Genomic DNA, 20,134 nt, shown 5'->3' on the forward strand with positions numbered 1-20,134 from the left:
CCTGGTGGTTATCCATTTATATTTTTTCCCACAAAACCAAACCTGACAAAAAATAAACAACTTTGCCCTATACACCTGACTAAAGCACTAATGTGTTGTTTACTTGAACATTTACCAAGATTAAAAGAATAGATGCCCAAGGAAGTTCCGTTTCTTGAGAGCTTCTTGCTATCAATATGTTTTGATACTGGTTTCCACATTATCAATAGAGACCAGTTTTTAAGAGTGCTAATTCCCCAACAAATTTGCGGAAGCCTTTCCCAGTTAACTTGGCATAGGAAGAGCAGATACATTTGTTTCAGTGGGAGAAGTAGCTTCAAAGAGAGAAAACATTTTCAGGCAATTCATGTTTTCTAATGCTTTTGCATTGGAATTAATTTTGATGATAGATTTTGAATGGTCTTGATTGCTTGTGAATATAAGGGAGATTCACCAACATTTAAATTATTTGACAGTAAGTCACCTGGAATTGATTAATGTTTCATATCATTTCTTTCTTTCTCAATATTTTTATTAAGTTTTGAATTGATAAACATAACAATGATAATGATACAAAGAGATCAGGATCACATTAATAACGGTTAACATATACAGACACAGACTCCGAGTAACATGTAATTTAAGCCTCCCAAACTCTTAATAACTGAACATGAAAATGATTCAAAAAATTTTATACAAAGAAAAAGTCCCCCTACACTAAAAAAAACAAAAAAAAGCAAAACGAAATAAAGGCTGCACTGCCATGTTTCATCGGTTAAAATCATTATTTGCCATTAACCCTGCTCCTCTATACACAAATGAAAAGTTATTGAAAAGGATTTGGTAAAGGTCAGCTTACATCATATGAAAATGTTGAATAAGTAGCCTCCAAGTTTCTTCAAATTTAACTTGTTCAAATTCAAATTCCTCAAATTTCATGTCATTTCTAATACACAAGTAAAGTAGAATGAAATAATTTTTAGTCTAGATCCGATGCAACCTAAAAAAACACAATAAATATAAACATCTAAGACAGCTTATACATCAATTGATTTTATGTCCACTAAAAGACATTAGACAGGTATGTCTACATATAAAGTGACTAACAGGAAATGATAAAGTCGTGGTGGGTAGAGCGGGGGTGTGGAGGAGTAGTTTACTGTGGGATGGTGTTGATCAACTTTACTGCTTGGATAAAGTAACTTTTCTTGAGTTTGATGGTCCTGGCATGGATGTTGGTTAACCTTCTCTCTGATGGAAGTGAGATTATCAGGGTGGGTGGGATCCTTCATCAGGTTACTGGCCCTTTTCTGGCACCATTCCCTTTATATGTCCTTGATGGCAGGTAATCTAGTGCCAGTAATGCATTAGTCAGTTTTGAATTGGACAAAAGAGTCTTCCTGTCCGCCAAAGTGCAGTTTCTGTGCCAAGCAGTGATTTTAGGATGTTCTTTATTGCACGTCTGTAGAATGAAGTGAGTATAGATGTGCATTGTCCAGCTCTGTTCAGCCTCCTCTGAAAGTAGAGGCATTGGTGAACTTTCCTGATTGTCCAAAATGTGATCTAGGACCTCAAGAGTTTGGGCAAAATGTGCTCTCCCAGGAATTTGAAACTGCAAGCGTTTCCACTGTTGTGACACAAATGTAAAGAGGGGTATGAGTCATGTGAGTTCTCTTGAAGTCAATAACTATCTCCTTCATCTTGTAGTCATTGAGGTAGAAGTTATTTGCTTGGCAACAGTCCTCAAGCTCTTTGGCCTAGTGAATGGTCATGATCACTTTGCTGGTCTGTTAGTGGAGCTTGCTCAAATAATTGCATGTATTGGTTTTTAAGAATAGACGTTTTTCCGCTGTACAGGACATTGTTGGAGTTAGGCCAAGTGTTTTTGGAATATCTGCCCAAGGGAAAATAGGGCCTCGTAGCAAGGCCAAATATTTTTTTTAATTTTATAAAATATGTATAGAGTAGTTTTTATCTGGGGAAAAATGATCTAAACTATATCCATTAACAAGTTAGATGAAGAGCTTCAAATCAATACTTAGGCTGTCCATTTCCCTCAATAGATGCTGCCTGACCTGCTGGTTTTCTATAGTGCTTTATGGTTTCCTCCATAAATCTGCTGTTTAACCATTGACCTGTACCAACATGCCATCCATATTATTTTCTTCTTTCATAAGAATTCAATTTATAGTGTTGAATTTAGAACCGTAAATCAATTTTAACATTTTCTTTCCAAATTATGAGACAAAAATACAGTAGTATTTTTAAAATTATCCTTATTGCTCCGAATTATTTGGTCATTTGTTTGTTCCATTGGCTGAAAACTGTTAAAATTGATTCACAGTTTGACACTAGGACACTGAAAGGTGAAACCCAGAGGTTCCTGATTTCAGAATTGGATTTTTACTGAGCGCTACTTTCTTTGCAATATATTATTGGTTTATTTTTATCACATGAACCAGGGTTTTACATGCTGTTCATACAGTTCAAATCATGACATAGTGCATTGCGGTATAAGAAGGTAAAACAATAACAATGTAGAATATGGTGCAAAAACTGCAGAAAACATGCAGTACAGGTAGGTAATGTGTAAGATCAAAACTAGGTAGATTATGAGGTTACAGCAAGAGTCTATCTTATCATAGAAGAGGTCCATTTAAGAGTCTGATAACAGTCAATGCAGATAACATGTTCCAGATAATTAAATCTAATATATAATTTTAATACATTATAATATAGTATATTATAATATCCATCATCAAGGACACACACAACCCAGGTCATGCTCTCTTCTCGCTGCTGCCATCAAGAAAAATGTACAGGAGCCACAAGACTTACATCGCCAGGTTCAGGTACAGTTATTACCTCTCAACCTTCAGGCTCTTGAACCAAAGGGAATAACTTCACTCAACTCACCGCATCACTGAACTGGTCTCATAACCTATGGGCTCACTTTAAAGGATTCTTCATCTCATGTTCTCAATATTTATTGCTTATTTATTATATTTTCTCAGCTCAAGCTGGTAAAAACAGGCATACAGACACAGCCAAGCACACTCATTTCTCAATTGCCAGAAAAGTTTGGACTATTCTGATGGTGTTTAGTATTGTGGCTTTCTGGAGATTTACATAAATATTACTATGTAGGCCTAGTTGTTTAGTGCTATTGTGTAGTGACTTTGGGATGACACCAGTTGTCGATATCATCCCAAATTTATTATTATTATTTATTTTGTATTTGCAGTTTGTTGTCTTTTACACACATTCTTTTTGGGTGCAGTTTTTCATTAATTCTATTGTGTTTCTTGTATTTACTGTGAATGCCCACAAGAAAATGAATCTCAGGGTTGTATATGGTGACATATGTGTATTTTAATAATAAATTAACTTTGGGCTTAGAACTTTGAAACCTGAGTAGCAGCTATAAATACATTGTGATGTTTAAAGCTAAACACCAAAAATAACATTTTATTTTAATAAACATAAAATTCTCCCCAGAAGTTTTTGCTTGGATTGAGTAGTTGAACTGACTGTGTGGAATTGCCCTAAATATGAGAGAGTACAGAAAAAATTTACTAGAATGTTACCTGGGTTTCATCTCCCAAGTTACAGAGAAAGGTTGAACAAGTTGGGTCTTTATTCTTTGGAGCGTAGAAGGTTGAGGGGGGACTTGATAGAGGTATCTAGAATTATGAGGGAGATAGAGTTGACATGGTTAGGCTTTTTCCATTGAGAGTGGGGGAGATTCAAACAAGAGGACATGAGTTGAGAGCTAAAGGGCAAAAGTTTAGGAGTAACATGAGGGGGAACTTCACTCAGAGAGTGGTGGCTGTGTGGAATGAGCTTCCAGCAGAAGTGGTTGAGGCAGGTTTGATGTTGTCATTTAAAGTTAAATTGGTTATGGTCTGAGTGCAGGTCGGTGGGACTAGGTGAGAGTAAGAGTTCGGCATGGACTAGAAGGGCCAAGATGCCCTGTTTCGGTGCTGTAATTGTTATATGGTTATATGCTGGGAACTGTTTTTGCCAATAATGTGTGCATTTCAATCTTCCCAAAATTGTAGGCCTGGACTTCTGTCCAAATTTGTTGAATATTTGGCATGTAGACTGAGATGAGATTACATACCCAATTTGCAGTTTGCTGCTCTGGGTACTAGGTTGAGCTTATATAAAGTGTATCAAATATGCTCTGGTCCATAATAATGAACCAGAGTCTTTAACAAAATTGTATGAGATATTGCACTAGCCAGGTGTTGGACAATGGAAGAGGAAGATTACAATACTTAACTTTTCTCCACAAAATTGAGTATAACAAATCTATTTTTTACAGTATTTCAGTTATAATAGGATACTATATTCAGAATATTTATAAAACCTTTGCTAATTGCAGAGATATTAAACCAAGCATGTTTATCAAGTATGAACAAGTCCTTTAACCATAGTTTCTGACTTCGTGCTTTATCTTTTCAGGTGAAAATTCAACTCGGGGAAACAATGGTGGATGCAATGGCTTGTGTTTAATCATCCCTGGAGGCAGAGTTTGTGCTTGTGCTGATGGTCAATATTTAGATGAGGACAATGTTACCTGCAAACGTAAGTTCATTATTTTTATCTCTCTTTCCAATTGTCATTAATGTTTATTTTTAAACTTTATCCCTATCTAACCTGGACTTTACAAGAAGATACTGTACAAAGTTAAGGAAATAATTGAAAAAATAGCAGATCTTCTTTGGCAGGCCTTCTGATCTTGCGGTTTCTGACATGGCGAGTCAGGCTTGCTGCACTCAGGGACAAACAGTTTAATTTGTTGATGATTTATGTTTGTTGCGAAATTATCGGCGAGCATTCACACTTCGTACCTAATGATGGAATTGAAGCAGCTGAAGATGGCCAGTCATAAAGTCACAGAACTCTGGCAAAGATGTCATGAAGGGAAGATTGACTTTCCACATTCTCTGTATGGAACAGGTTATATTTTGTTCTATTATTTTACTAACTTCCTGGGAAATTGTTCACATTGTTGTGTAGATGCCAGTATTGTAATTTTATTGGACTTGGCTGGAGGTACTATTGTTCTGGAATATAGGTATACAGTATGAGAGCTGGGATGTTATGTGACCTACAGCCCACAATATGTTGCATTCAGTGCAGTTGTTTCTTGATATTAAGGGATTGAATGGATTTATCTGGAGATTGGCTTCAGCGATGGCAGTGATCTCAGGAGGGAATCAATCGGGTTCACCTATTTGCCATTCCTTGTGAAGTTGGTTGTGAATTCTTCAGCTATTTTCTTTTGCCCTGCATTTGTATGCTGTACTCTACCTCACTGAATATGAGGATGTTTAAGACCCCAAGCATCCTGAGGATCACAAACAAAATGCTGGAGGAACTCAGCAGGTCAGGCAACATCTATGCAAATGAATAAGCAGTCAACGTTTCAGGCCGAGACCCTTCTTCAGCACTGAAGTGGAAGGGGGAAGACACTAGAATAAAAAAGGAGGGGTGGGAGGGGAAACAGTCTAGTTGGATGGTGACAGGCGAAGACAAATGGGTGGGAATGGTAAACGGCTGGAGAAGAAGGAATCTGGTAGGACAGGAGAGTGGATCAGAGGAAAAAGGGGAGGAGGGGGGACCCAGGGGAAGTGGCAGGGAGGTAAAAAAGAAGTAAAAGGCCAGAGTGGGGAAGAGAAGAGGGGAGGGGGAGGGAAAAATGTACTGGAAGAAGAAATCAATATTCATGCCATCAAGTTGGAGGCTATCCAGACGGAATATAAGGTGTTGGTCCTCCACCATAAAGGTGGCATCATCTTAGCACAAGTAGAAACTATGGACCGACAGGTCGGAACGGGAATGGGATTGAGAATTAAAATGTTTGGCCATCGGGAAGTTCTGCTTTTGGCGGATGGAGCATAGGTGCTCAATGGAGTGGTTCCCCAATTTACAATAGGTGTCACCAATGTAGAGGAGACCACATTGGGAGCACCAGACACAATAGATAACCCCAGCAGGTTCACGGCTGAAGTGCTGCCTCACCCGGAAGGACTGTTAGGGGCCCTGAATGGAGGTGAGCGAGGAGGTGATTAGGCCACTTGCAGGGATGAATGCCAGGAGAGAGATTAGTGGGGACGAATGGACAAGGGCTTCGTGGAGGGAGAAATACCTGCGGTAAGTGGAGCGTGGGGAAGGTAAAGATATGTTTAGTGGTAGCATCCCTTTGGAGATGGTGAAAGTTGCAGTTGATGATGCGTTGCTAATCATTGATGCCTCTGAGGAAGTTAGAAGGTCCCTAACAAATTCAGAATACATTTGTGCTCATTTGTTCAAGCAAAATGTTATGGATCAAGGAAACAGGCAATCTTAGATATGATAGTATGTAATGAGAACTGCTCCTTAACCTCTCTTTTTCAATTCTGGTGAAAGATCTCCTACCTTCTAGCTGCCTTCTCTTTCCACTTGACTTGACATGATTTTCCAGCATTTTTGTTTCTGTAACAGGCCATGCAGCAGGTTTAATAATAGTGATGATAGAATAGCGTAAAATGTGTTGGGTATGTGGCCAAGTGGTTAAGGCGTTGGTCTAGTGATTTGAAGGTCACTAGTTCAAGCCTCAGTTGTGGCAGCATGTTTGTGTCCTTGAGCAAGGCAATTAACCACACATTGCTCTAGTCTGTGTGAGGAGTGGCGCCCCACACAGACTTCCAATCTGTATCTTCTAAGGCATGAAAATGCCGGACGCAGGCCTCTCATGGTCATTCCCCTTCCCTGATGATAGAATGATAAAATGATAGAATAATTTCATTTGAGAGAACTTGGGTTAAAGACCACTGTGTTTTTAAATTAAATTAAGGTAGTTACGACAGAAGGCAGTGGCTGACCCTGAAGAAGGTAATTCGTGACATTAATTGATCTCAATGCAGAGAAAAGATCGAAAGGGAGGGTTGAATGAATTAGAACTAAGCAAGGTTGTTAAGGAGAATAATAGGTAAAAAGTAAATGTAAAAAGGTAAAAGTTAGCAAAAGACAGGGAAAGCAGGATAAATACAGAAGGAATGGAAGGCATAAAAAATAATGAACAGAGGAAAAATAAACTAAGGGCAAACTAGGTAGGAATATAAAAACTAGAAATAAGCATCTCCTTTAATTGTAGGAAGAGAGAGATACAAATGGATATTGTCTGCTTATCCACCCTCTCCCAACACACACACACACACACACACTTTTGTATCAGTCTTTTGTTTCTCAGAAGGTTGTGCCTTCACAGCTGCTTGCTATGGGGGCAGATTACTTGGGTACATTTAAGGCTGGGACATGTAGATTTCTAAACAACAAGTTAAGTAAGAGTTCAGAGGAAAGGGCAGGGAAGTTGACTTGAGGAATATTGGATCAACTATATTCTTGTTCAATGGTGGAGCAGACTTGCAGACTTTTCTTGTGCCATTTGAGTAGTTTATGTGGTCCTTATTTTATGTGGTTAAATGTTTGTTTTCCAATGTCCACACAATTAACTGATTCAAATTCCACACCTGTTAATGTTCCCTTTTCCAGGGTAGGGGAGGCCTAAACTAGCAGTAATAGATTTAGCATGAAAGGGGAAAGGTTTGAAAGAGATGAGGGGCAACTCTTTCATGCAGATGGTGGTGAGTATTCAGAATGAGCTATCAGGCAAAGTGGTAGAGGTTGGTACAGTAGTATCACTAAGAAGCACTTGGATGGGCATATGGTGGGGCAGGGCTTAAAAGGTATGGGCTGAATGCATGAAATTCGGACTAGCTGAGTGGCCACCATGGTCAGTATGGGCTGGTTAGGCCGAGGTGCCTCTGTTCATTCAGCATTGTTCATAGTCACAGTCATAGTCATAGTCATACTTTATTGATCCCGAGGGAAATTGGTTTTCATTGGTTGCACCAACCAAGAATAGAGTATAAATAAAGCAATATAAAACCATAAATAATTAAATAGTAATATGTAAATGCCAGGAAATAAGTCCAGGACCAGCCTATTGGCTCAGGGTGTCTGAACCTCCAAGGGAGGAGTTGTAAAGTTTGAGGGCCACAGGCAGGAATGACTTCCTATGACGCTCAGTGTTGCATCTCAGTGGAATGAGTCTCTGGCTGAATGTACTCCTGTGCCCACCCAGTACATTATGTAGTGGATGGGAGACATTGACCAAGATGGCATGCAACTTAGACAGCATCCTCTTTCAGACACCACCGTCAGAGAGTCTAGTTCCATCCCCACAACATCACTGGCCTTAGGAATGAGTTTGTTGATTCTGTTGGTGTCTGCTACCCTCAGCCTGCTGCCCCAGCACACAACAGCAAACATGACAGCACTGGCCACCACAGACTCGTAGAACATCCTCAGCATCGTCCGGTAGATGTTAAAGGACCTCAGTCTCCTCAGTTATATGATATATGACTTTCTATGGTGTAGTTTGTTCACAGGCCTCTGAATTGTTGGTCCAAACTCTGGACTATGAGCCTTGTCACTAAATTGCCGTGCCATCTCTGTTCTTTCCTGTAATTCTTAATATTTTTTCTTATGCATCTCTGGGTGTGAGCTTATACATAAAATTCAACTTTCAGTGAGTGTTTCCATTCACCCTCACTAACTACTTAAGTAGAGCAAATATTTTCTCAGAAATGACAGAATTTCTATGCTCATTGAAACCTACTAAATATTGAAAGGTCTGGATAGAGTGGATGTAGAGAGAATGTATTGGGTGAATGTGAATAGAATGGGGTTAAGAGGATAATAAATCAGCTGTGATGGAATTGTGGAGCAGAATTGATGAGCCGAATGGCATAACTCGGCTCCTATATCTTATGGTCAAAGGCCAGCCTTAATAGTGCAGCAATCTGCTCAGTCTGGATTTTCTCTCGGCTGTTTCACAATCCTGAATTGCACCCGTAAAAATACCTTCAGTACAGCCTTGGTTGTAGAGGTTACTCAGAAATGCAAACTGCTTTTTTCATATAGCATCCATTAGGAGAAAAAGGCCATCGAGAGAATGAGCAAATGGAATTTGGAAACAACGGTTTCAAAGTACCTAATTTTAAAAGTAGTTTGATCTGAATTAGAAGAAAAGTTTTTTTCAGAGGAGTTTCTTTCAGACGGAGCTACATATTCTCACAGGAAGTACTGACAACATAAAATGCCATAAGCATGAGATTCCAACAACTATGAGGTATATATCTTCATAAGATCTGAGCCAAATCAAATTCAATTCTCTGTTGAGGTCAGGACTGTGACGGATACGGTGAATGTTGTTAAGCAACTGCAAACTGATTTTTGCCTATCATTCGATGCTAGAAAGTCTGCTTGCAATTGATAGTGATTGTTATCATGTAGAATGTGTCCCATTGCCACCTTGCCATTGTTTGCAGTTATTTGTGATAATAGCAGAGCGCACTTAATGTTATTTCTTCAGCGGTTTGACCGGGCATGACTGCGCAAGCACGTGGATGTCAGCCAGTGAGAACAGCAAGAAGAGTTTAAAGGGAGACGGTTATTTCTTCAGCAGTTTGATCGGGGCACAACTGTGCAAGCACGTGGATGTCAGCCAGTGAGAACAGCAAGAAGAGTTTAAAGGGAGACGGTTATTTCTTCAGCAGTTTGATCGGGGCACAACTGTGCAAGCACGTGGATGTCAGCCAGTGAGAACAGCAAGAAGAGTTTAAAAGGCAATAGTTTTATAGAGCAGGCACAAGAGGAGCAGGCGATGGAGTAGAGGGAGACAGAGTCGCAAGTCTTTGGCTCAACGGGGCTTAGCCGTTAACGGGTTGAGGCCAGGTATGTTATCTATGCAGAATACAGACAGGAAGTATGTGTGTATTGTGCTCGGTGTCAGATGTGGGAAGTCCAGGATTCTTCCAGTCTCCCGGACTGCCACATCTGCACCAGGTCATCCAGCTGCAGCTTCTTAGGGACCATGTTAGGGAACTGGAGATGCAGCTCAATGACCTTCATCTGGTCAGGGAAAGTGAGGAGGTGATAGAGAGGAGCTATAGGCAGGTAGTCCCACCGGGGCCTTGGGGGACATATAAGTGGGTAACAGTCAGGAGAGGGAAGGGCAGGAGCCAGGTGCTAGAGAGTACCCCACTGGCTGTACCTCTTGACAATAAGTATTCTTGCTTGAGTATTGCTGGGGGGGACAGCCCACCTGGGGGAAGCAACAGTGACTGTGCCTCTAGCGCAGAGTCAGGCCCTGTGGCTCAGAAGGGTAGGGAAAGGAAGAGGATGGCAGCAGTGATAGGGAACTCTACAGTTAGGGGGTCAGACAGGTGATTCTGTGGACGCAGGAAAGAAGTACGGATGGTAGTTTACCTCCCAGGTGCCAGGTTCCAGGAAGTTTCTGATCGTGTCCATGATATCCTGAAGTAAGAAGGAGAACAGCCAGAGATCGAGGTACATATTGGTACCAATGACATAGACAGGAAAAGGGAGGAGGTCCAGAAAGCAGACTACAGGGAGTTAGGAAGGAAATTGAGAAGCAGGACCACAAAGGTAGTCATCTTGGGATTAATGCCTGTGCCACATTACAGTGAGTATAGGAATAGAGTGAGGTGGAGGATAAATGCGTGGCTGAGGGATTAGAGTAGGGGTCAGGGATTCAGATTTCTGGATCATTGGGACCTGTTTTGTGGCAGGAGTGACCTGTACAAAAAGAACAGGTTGCACTTGGAACTGAGAGGGACCAATATCCTGGCAGTGAGGTTTGCGAAGTTTGTTGGAACAGTATAACTAGAATTGCTGGGGGGTGGGAACTGAACTGAAGAGACAGAGGAAGGGGCAGCTGGCTAACAAATAGAGAAAGCTTGGAGGCAATATAAGAGGGCGGATAGACAGGTGATAGAGAAGGGATACACTCAGACTGATAGTTTGAGAATGTGTCTATTTTAATGCAAGAAGCATGTCATGAACAAAGCAGGTGAGGTCAGAGCATGGATCAGTACTTGGCCATTACAGAGACTTGGATGGCTAAGGGGCAGGAATAGTTATTTCAAGTGCTGGGCTTTAGATGTTTCAGAAAGGACATGGAGGGAGGCAAAAAAGGTGAGGGCGTGGCACTGTTGATCAGAGATAGTGTCACTGATGCAGAATAGGAGGAAGACATGGAAGGGTTGTCTACGGAGTCTCTGTGGGTGGAAGTTGGGAACAGGAAGGGATCAATAACTCTACTGGGTGTCTTTATAGACCACCCAATAGTAACAGGAATATCGAGGAGCAGATAGAGAGACTGATTCAGGAGAGGCGTAATAATAACAGGGTTGTCATGGTGGGAGATTTTAATTTCCCAAATACTGATTGGCATGTCCCGAGAGCAAGTGGCTTAGATGTGGTGGAGTTTGTTAGGTGCATTCAAGAAGGTATTTTGACACAATATGTAGATACGCCTACAAGAGGAGAGGCTGTACTTGATCTGGTATTGGGAAATGAACCTGGTCAGGTGTCAGGTCTCTCAGTGGGAGAGCATTTTGGAGATAGAGATCACAATTCTATCTCCTTTATCCTAGCATTGGAAGGGGTTAGGAACAGACAAGTTAGGAAAGCGTTTAATTGGAGTAAGGGAAAAAATGAGGCTACCAGGCAGGAACTTGGAAGCATAAATTCGAACAGATGTTCTCATGGAAACATACAGAAGAAATGTGGCAAATGTTCAGGAGATATTTGCATGGAGTTCTGCGTAGGTACGTTCCAATAAGACAGGGAAACGATGGTGGGATACAGGAACCGTGGTATACAAAGGCTGTTGTAAATCTATTCAAAAAGAAAAGAAGAGCTTACAAGAGGTTCACAAAACTAGGTAATGGGAGAGATCTAGATGATTATAAGGCAAGCAGGAAAGAGCTTAAGAAAGAAATTAGAAGAGCCAGAAGGGGCCATGAGAAGGCCTTGGCAGACAGGATTAAGGAAAACCCCAAGGCAATCTACAAGTATGTGAAGAGCAAGAGGATAAGATGTGAGAGAATAGGACCAATTAAGTGTGACAGTGGAAAAGTGTGTATGGAACGGGGGAGACAGCAGAAGTACTTAATGAATACTTTGCTTCAGTGTTCACTACGGAAAAGGATCTTGGTGATTGTAGGGATGACTTACAGCGGACTGAAATGCTTGAGCATGTAGATATTAAGAAGAGGATGTGTTGGAGCTGTTGGAAAGCATCAAGTTGGATAAGTCACCGGGACCAGATGAGATGTACCCCAGGCTACTGTGGGAGGCGAGGAAGGAGATTGCTGAGCTACTGGCGATGATCTATGCATCATCCATGGGGATGAGAGAGGTTCTGGAGGATTGGAGGGTTGTGGATGTTGTTCCATTATTCAAGAAAGGAAGTAGAGATAGCCCAGAAAATTATAGACCAGTGAGTTTTACTTCAGTGGTTGGTAAGTTGATGGAGAAGATCCTAAGAGGCAGGATTTATGAACATTTGTAGAGGCATAACATGATTAGGAATAGTCAGCATAGCTTTGTGAAAGGCAGGTTGTGCCTTATGAGCTTGATTGAATTTTTTAGGATGTGACAAAACACGTTGATGACGGTAGAGTAGTAGATGTAGTGTATATGGATTTCAGCAAAGCACTTGATAAGGTACCCCATGCAAGGGTTATTGAGAATTTAAGGAGGCGTGGGATCCAAGGGGACATTGCTTTGTCAATCCAGAACTGGCTTGCCCACAGAAGGCAAAGTGTGGTTGTAGACGGCTCATATTCTGCATGGAGGTCGGTCACCAGTGGTGTGCCTCAGGGATCTGTTCTGGGTCTACTACTCTTCATGATTCTTATAAATGACCTGGATGAAGAAGTGGAAGGATGGGTTAGTAAATTTGCTGATGACACAAAGTTGAAGGTATTGTAGATAGTGTGGAGTGCTGTCAGAGGTTACACCGGGTCATTGATAGGATGCAAAACTGGGCTGAGAAGTGGCAGATGGAGTTCAACCCAGAAAAGTGTGAGGTGGTTCACTTTAAGCAACACACATCAAAGTTGCTGGTGAACGCAGCAGGCCAGGCAGCATCTATAGGAAGAAGCGCAGTCGACGTTTCAGGCCGAGACCCTTCGTCAGGACTAACTGAAGGAAGAGTGAGTAAGGGATTTGAAAGCTGGAGGGGGAGGGGGAGATGCAAAATGATAGGAGAAGACAGGAGGGGGAGGGATGGAGCCGAGAGCTGGACAGGTGATAGGCAGAAGGGGATACGAGAGGATCATGGGACAGGAGGTCCGGGAAGAAAGACGGGGGGGGGTGACCCAGAGGATGGGCAAGGGGTATATTCAGAGGGACAGAGGGAGAAAAAGGAGAGTGAGAGAAAGAATGTGTGCATTAAAAAGAGTAACAGATGGGGTACGAGGGGGAGGTGGGGCCTAGCGGAAGTTAGAGAAGTCAATGTTCATGCCATCAGGTTGGAGGCTACCCATACGGAATATAAGGTGTTGTTCCTCCAACCTGAGTGTGGCTTCATCTTTACAGTAGAGGAGGCCGTGGATAGACATGTCAGAATGGGAATGGGATGTGGAATTAAAATGTGTGGCCACTGGGAGATCCTGCTTTCTCTGGCGGACAGAGCGTAGATGTTCAGCAAAGCGGTCTCCCAGTCTGCGTCGGGTCTCACCAATATATAAAAGGCCACATCGGGAGCACCGGACGCAGTATATCACCCCAGTCGACTCACAGGTGAAGTGATGCCTCACCTGGAAGGACTGTTTGGGGCCCTGAATGGTGGTAAGGGAGGAAGTGTAAGGGCATGTGTAGCACTTGTTCCGCTTACACGGATAAGTGCCAGGAGGGAGATCAGTGGGGAGGGATGGGGGGGACGAATGGACAAGGGAGTTGTGTAGGGAGCGATCCCTGCGGAATGCAGAGAGAGGGGGGGAGGGAAAGATATGCTTAGTGGTGGGATCCCGTTGGAGGTGGCGGAAGTTACGGAGAATAATATGTTGGACCCGGAGGCTGGTGGGGTGGTAGGTGAGGACCAGGGGAACCCTATTCCTAGTGGGGTGGTGGGAGGATGGAGTGAGAGCAGATGTACGTGAAATGGGGGAGATGCGTTTAAGAGCAGAGTTGATAGTGGAGGAAGGGAAGCCCCTTTCTTTAAAAAATGAAGACATCTCCCTCGTCCTAGAATGAAAAGCCTCATCCTGAGAGCAGATGCGGCGGAGACGGAGGAATTGCGAGAAGGGGATGGCGTTTTTGCAAGAGACAGGGTGAGAAGAGGAATAGTCCAGATAGTTGTGAGAGTCAGTAGGCTTATAGTAGACATCAGTGGATAAGCTGTCTCCAGAGACAGAGACAGAAAGATCTAGAAAGGGGAGGAAGGTGTCGGAAATGGACCAGGTAAACTTGAGGGCAGGGTGAAAGTTGGAGGCAAAGTTAATAAAGTCAACGAGTTCTGCATGCGTGCAGGAAGCAGCGCCAATGCAGTCGTCGATGTAGCGAAGGAAAAGTGGGGGACAGATACCAGAATAGGCACGGAACATAGATTGTTCCACAAACCCAACAAAAAGGCAGGCATAGCTAGGACCCATACGGGTGCCCATAGCTACACCTTTAGTTTGGAGGAAATGGGAGGAGCAAAAGGAGAAATTATTAAGAGTAAGGACTAATTCTGCTAGACGGAGCAGAGTGGTGGTAGAGGGGAACTGAGAGGGGTAGAGGTGGTTCACTTTGGTAGTTCAAATATGATGTCAGAATATAGTATTAATGGTAAGACTCTTGGCAGTGTGGTGGATCAGAGGGATCTTGGGGTCCAAGTCCACAGGACACTCAAAGCTGCTGCGCAGGTTGACTCTGTGGTTCAGAAAGCTTTGGTGCGTTGGCCTTCATCAATCGTGGGATTGAGTTTAGGAGCTGAGAGGTAATGCTGCAGCTATATAGGATCCTGTTCAGACCACACTTGGAGTACTGTGCTCAATTATGGTCGTCTCATTACAGGAAAGATGTGGAAACCATAGAAAGGGTGCAGAGGATATTTACAAGGATGTTGCCTGGATTGGGGACCATGCCTTATGAGAATAGGTTGAGTGAACTCAGCCTTTTTTCCTTGAAACGTTGGAGGATAAGAGGTTACCTGATAGAGTTGTATAAGATGACGAGAGGCATTGATCATGTGGCTAGTCAGAGGTTTTTTTCCCAGGGCTGAAATGGCTAGCATGAGAGGGCACACTTTTAAGGTGTTTGGAAGTAGGTACAAAGCAGATGTCAGGGGTAAGTTTTTTACTCAGGGAGTGGTGAATGCATGGAATGGGCTGCCGGCGATGGTGGTGGAGGTGGATACTATAGGGTCTTACAAGAGCCTCCTGGACAAGTACATGAAGCTCAGAAAAATAGAGGGCTATGGGTAACCCTAGGTAATTGCTATGGTAAGGACATGTTCACCACATCTTTGTGGGCTGAATGGCCTGTATTGAACAGTAGGTTTTCTGTGTTTAAGGCTGTCTTTTAATTCAATGAAAGTTAGGCCCCACCAAAGATTAACTTTCATTTAAGGTTTTTTTTAATTCTAAGGCACACAGTTCAATTTTCCAAGCTTCAGGGGGTGAAAGATATCCATGTGAGTAACAGCCCGTGGTCAACTACTGGTGCAATGCATCTATTTCTAAAATGAATGACAAAACTTAATGGAAAGTAAGTCCTGCCTGTCTGCTGTGGCCTTTAGAGACAACAGAAGAACAATATCCACCATTCTTATTGTCACCCTAAATTACGTTATCACTATAGCAAAAAGTTATTTTTAACCTATAAATCACTAAATCAATATCTGACATGTTTTGCTTTTGAGGTCAAGACAAGAAGACACTTGAACAAAGGCACTAACACAATACTGCCTCCAGGATAAATTGATGAAAAGCTGTCTTCTTCCTGTCAGGCAGTTCCTTGGAATCAAGTATGACTTACTTCTACTTCAGCTCAGTAGGTCCTGAGGCCTGGAAGCCTGATGTGGGACCTGCAGACAGCATACTGCATGCCTGCTGGTGCACGTGACTGGATTGTATAAGATGTAGTATTTTCTTTTTTACTGTTTATGCTGATTTCTAGCCCACTTCGAGTGAAAAGGACTCACGACCTTCAATAATATCCCGAATGTCCCTGTTTCCTTTGACTGCTTAAATCAAAGCAGGATGGGAATTTTCTCCTTTTGTTGTGGAGAACTTCCTTGAACCATCTTTTCTGTATACCTGGCAGTCTGATGCCCTGAAGGAGCCCCGGGAATTCCCATGTTAGATGTCTGATGTCAGGAATATGAAGTACATTGCACTCTAAATCAGAATTGATGGACTGCCACTAGGGCTGGAAATGATAGATCCAGAGATGACCCTGCAGTTGGGTCACTTGTCCAGCCACTGAACTTAAGAGGATCATACAGAGCCGATGCTGATGGCAACTCTCATGCACTTTGAGATGTGTGTTGTAGGTAATCCATGTTTTAGAAATGGGGAAAAAGACACGACTGTCCAGTATACCATGAGATCTGAGCTGGATCTGTGGACTTGAAATTCAAGCATTCTTTTCTTCCGATAGTCTGAGCATGTTTTAACATTCAGAGGGCCAAGCTAAACTTCTTCATTGACGTTTTCATTATGGCAAATATCATTAAGGACTCCCGTCACCAAGGACATGCCTTGTTCTCATTGCTACCATCAGGAAGGAGGTACAGAAACCTGAAGGCACACACTCAACAATTCAGGAGCAGCTTCTGCCCCTCTCCCATCCAATTTCCAAATGGACATTGAAACCATGAACACTACCTTACTCTTTTTAATTTCTATTCTTGCACTAATTTAATTTAACTATACACTTACTGTAATTCACATTTTCTACTATTTTATATTGCATTGTATAGCTGCCACAAAGTCAACAAATTTCACAACATAGTCCAATGATTAAACCTGATTCTGATTCTGGAGCAGAGGCTATGACGTTCCAGTGGGAGATGGAAGGGCAATCTTTCTGTGGTTATTACATCCTATTTCTCTTTTCTTGACAATGTTCACATTACAGGACCTCTGAGGTTCCCGATTTGAGCCCCTTTTCCAAAATCTGGGAGGAGAGTTTATGAATTTATAACGAACATTCATCTCTGCTAAGTTTTGTAACATTTGTTTTTGGAACCTTGTTTTTCAAAGTGTTTGCTCCAATAAGGCATCAATGCCTCCCTTTCACTGATAAACTCTCTTCCCATTGCGGCTCTCACAGTATGGCTCCTTTGTTTCCTTGTGCCATAGATGGTCTTTAAAGTGCTGAAGATTCTGCATGTTTGCTGAATCCCTTGCACTCTTCCCACACAAAATCTGACTTTGGTCACAGGCTTTTCATTGGACTTCACTCTGTAGGTCCTTGTAGATTTGTTCCTTATACTTTAAGGTGTGGGGGAGTCTCCAACAAAAGAACATCTGTGGTTAGTCAGCTCCTGGATCTTCTGGTGATTCTCGCCAGACCAGTAGTAGGCAGCCATCGATCCCAGGGGATCATGGGTTTGTGCCTCTGGTGGACTGTGTCCTCTCCAGGGTGCAAGCCTGGGTGGGAATATTTGAAGAACCGGCTGTTACCCATGCAGCAGGTCCCTGTCTCCACGACACTGATGTAGTCCAAGGGAAGAGCAAACAACGATACAGCTTGGCATCAGTGTCATTGCAGAGGTTGCTGGAGTGTAGTTGTAAACAACATCAAACTGCCTTAGGGATCCCGGCTCCGGGTTTCTTTCTCGGAGTTTACTCCCAAAGCTTTTCCTGTGGTTGGGAATGGCCACAAGGCAGCGGAGGTTTGAAATCAGAGTTTTCCTTCTCCTAGGCAGGCTGCCGTCCAAAGCAACTGTTTTTGAGACGCCAGTGGTCCGCCTTCGACCCTTCTTTTGTCAGTAGAAATAGTTCCGCCTGGCCTTGTATCTAAGCCATATGTAAAGGCTAAGAGTTGGACTTGGTTGTCAAGAGGCTGTTAAAATGACGCACGCCATGAGGAGCACTTTATAGATGATGGGAGCTTATCCCCACTACCACCCCCCGCTAAGACAACCTTATAAACCCATCAGACCAGTTCCACGTAAAGTAGTTAGAAGTCTCTCTGCTGGACGATGTTAGTTCAGATGCTAAGGACGCTCTGTACTTCCTATTGGTGGTTGTCAGATTGTCTCTGAGATTTTCTTTATCGTGGGCTTCAGAAGTGCAGCATTGATTTTCTTGTTGCAGTGCTTCTGTTATTGCAGCTATTTTGGGGTTTGGCTGTCGTTGATTAAGCTGGATAAGGAGATGGTGACCTCCAATGTCATCAGTACCTGTTTGGATGCAGTTGGGGCAGACATTTCTGAACTCTTCACTTAGACCAGGCGTTCCCAATCATTTTCATGCCATGGACCAATACAATTCAGCAAGGAGCCCAAGGCTCCTAGGTTGGGAACTGCTGACAAAAACATAATATAGCAATTCCCAATGGGTTTGATCAACATTGTTGCTGTGAAGTTTTGAACTTGTCTTTCTGATGAAAATAATAAACAGCAGGTGAATTTCAAGAGATACAACAGAGAAACAGGCCTTTCACCTTGTTGAGCTTTCATTACATCAGTCATCCATTTTACACTGATCTTACATTAACCACATTTTTAAATCATTTTTAATTCATTCCACATTCCTTTTAACTAACCACCCTGGATATTTCCCCTGACATAGACTCTAGGGGCAATTTACAGTGGGCAATTAACCTAACAACCTGCACTTGCTCAGTATGTGGGAGAAAACCAGAGCACCTGTTGGAAGCCCGTAAGAAAGTGCAAACTCCACGCAGATATGACCCAAAGTCACAATTAAACTGAGGCCTCTGGTGCTGTAAGGCTGCAATGCTCTACAAGCTGCACCACTGCCCATTTATTTGAGCATTCTTGTCCTTTTGATTAAAGAGCTGTGGAAATCTTACAGAATTGTTGTTCACCCAGACAGTCTGTGGTTTCTCATGAATGAGAGTCCTAAATGTCTCCAAATATCTGAAGGATAAAGCTTTTTTTACAAAATAAAAACTTGTGAATAAATTTCTATTTTCAGAATAGAAAATGTACAAAAGTGTGCCTTTTTATTTTCTTCCTAAATTTGGCTACTCAAAAAAGAAAATCAGAGCCCATACAAACATTTTAGGTACTGATAATTCACATAACTTCTTTCCCTTAAATCAGTGATTCACAAAGTGGGTAATTTCACACCCCCATCCCCGGGGGCAGTGAGTTACTAAGGGCACAATAAAGGTAAAGGGGGTGGTGGGGTAGCAAGTGGCAGCTGAGGGATGATAGACTCAATTTAATATATGAATTTCTTATTATAAGCATTTGATGCTCAGTGCTGTATAATTTATTAAATTGATCACCTGATCTTTTGCTAACCCAGCATTCTCTTAGACTTTACTCAAACTGTGCTATATTCACTGAAAAACAAAGTGACACTTCTGTATTTGGCAAACCATGAGAAATCTGGACTGAAGAAATCGTGTTATTTCTGGGCCCAGTCTGAGTATTATTGCCATTCACTACTGTAGTAAGTGTTAGCTAGTACGATTCCCAAACTCTAATCACACAGTGACTCAATTCCTGTGAATTAGGGGATGATGTTCAATGGCATAAAGTATCTGCCTTTTCTAGTGGTCTTGTCCACATTTCTCAAGCCCATGACACAACTGAGGCATCACCAACCCTCTTTATGTATCTTCAGGTAAGGGTTAAGTTTTGCCTGAGCTATGATATGTCAAAAATTTATACTTTATTGATCACAGTGCTTGAAGTTGGACTTAAACAATAAGCAGTTGACTGTGATATTGATCCATAGCAAAAATGGCACAAGCAGACCAAACGAAAAAAAAGTGCTGTGTGGATCTTCTAAAATATGAATGTATACCAGCACCAAACAAACAACAACAGTCGATGTGTCTGTAGTGTGAAGAAGTTTTTTTTTGATTATGAAGACAATCATTCCTCTTTTATTGTCATTTAGTAATGCATGCATTAAGAAATGATACAATATTTCCTCCGGTGTGATATCACAAAACGCAGGACAGACCAAGACTAAAAAAAAACGACAAAACCACATAATTATAACATATAGTTACAACCATGAGCACAGTTCAAAGTCTCTCAAATGTCCCACATCTCACGCAAACGGGAAAAGGAAGAACTCTCCCTGCCATGCCG

At 42.2% G+C, this 20,134-nt stretch overlaps 1 protein-coding gene across 3 annotated transcripts in view; it reads left to right on the forward strand.

Moving 5' to 3' along the window:
- Window positions 1-20,134, forward strand: part of LOC134346855 (low-density lipoprotein receptor-related protein 1-like) — a 2,119,020-nt gene that overhangs the window by 1,231,637 nt on the left and 867,249 nt on the right. For all 3 annotated transcript variants that reach the window (XM_063048628.1, XM_063048629.1, XM_063048630.1), the window contains one exon: window positions 4,447-4,569. In XM_063048628.1, the coding sequence (XP_062904698.1) occupies window positions 4,447-4,569 (123 nt within the window). The remainder of the gene's footprint in view (window positions 1-4,446; window positions 4,570-20,134) is intronic.

The sequence above is a fragment of the Mobula hypostoma genome, chromosome 5 (assembly GCF_963921235.1).
Source record: "Mobula hypostoma chromosome 5, sMobHyp1.1, whole genome shotgun sequence".
Classification (NCBI taxonomy): domain Eukaryota; kingdom Metazoa; phylum Chordata; class Chondrichthyes; order Myliobatiformes; family Myliobatidae; genus Mobula; species Mobula hypostoma.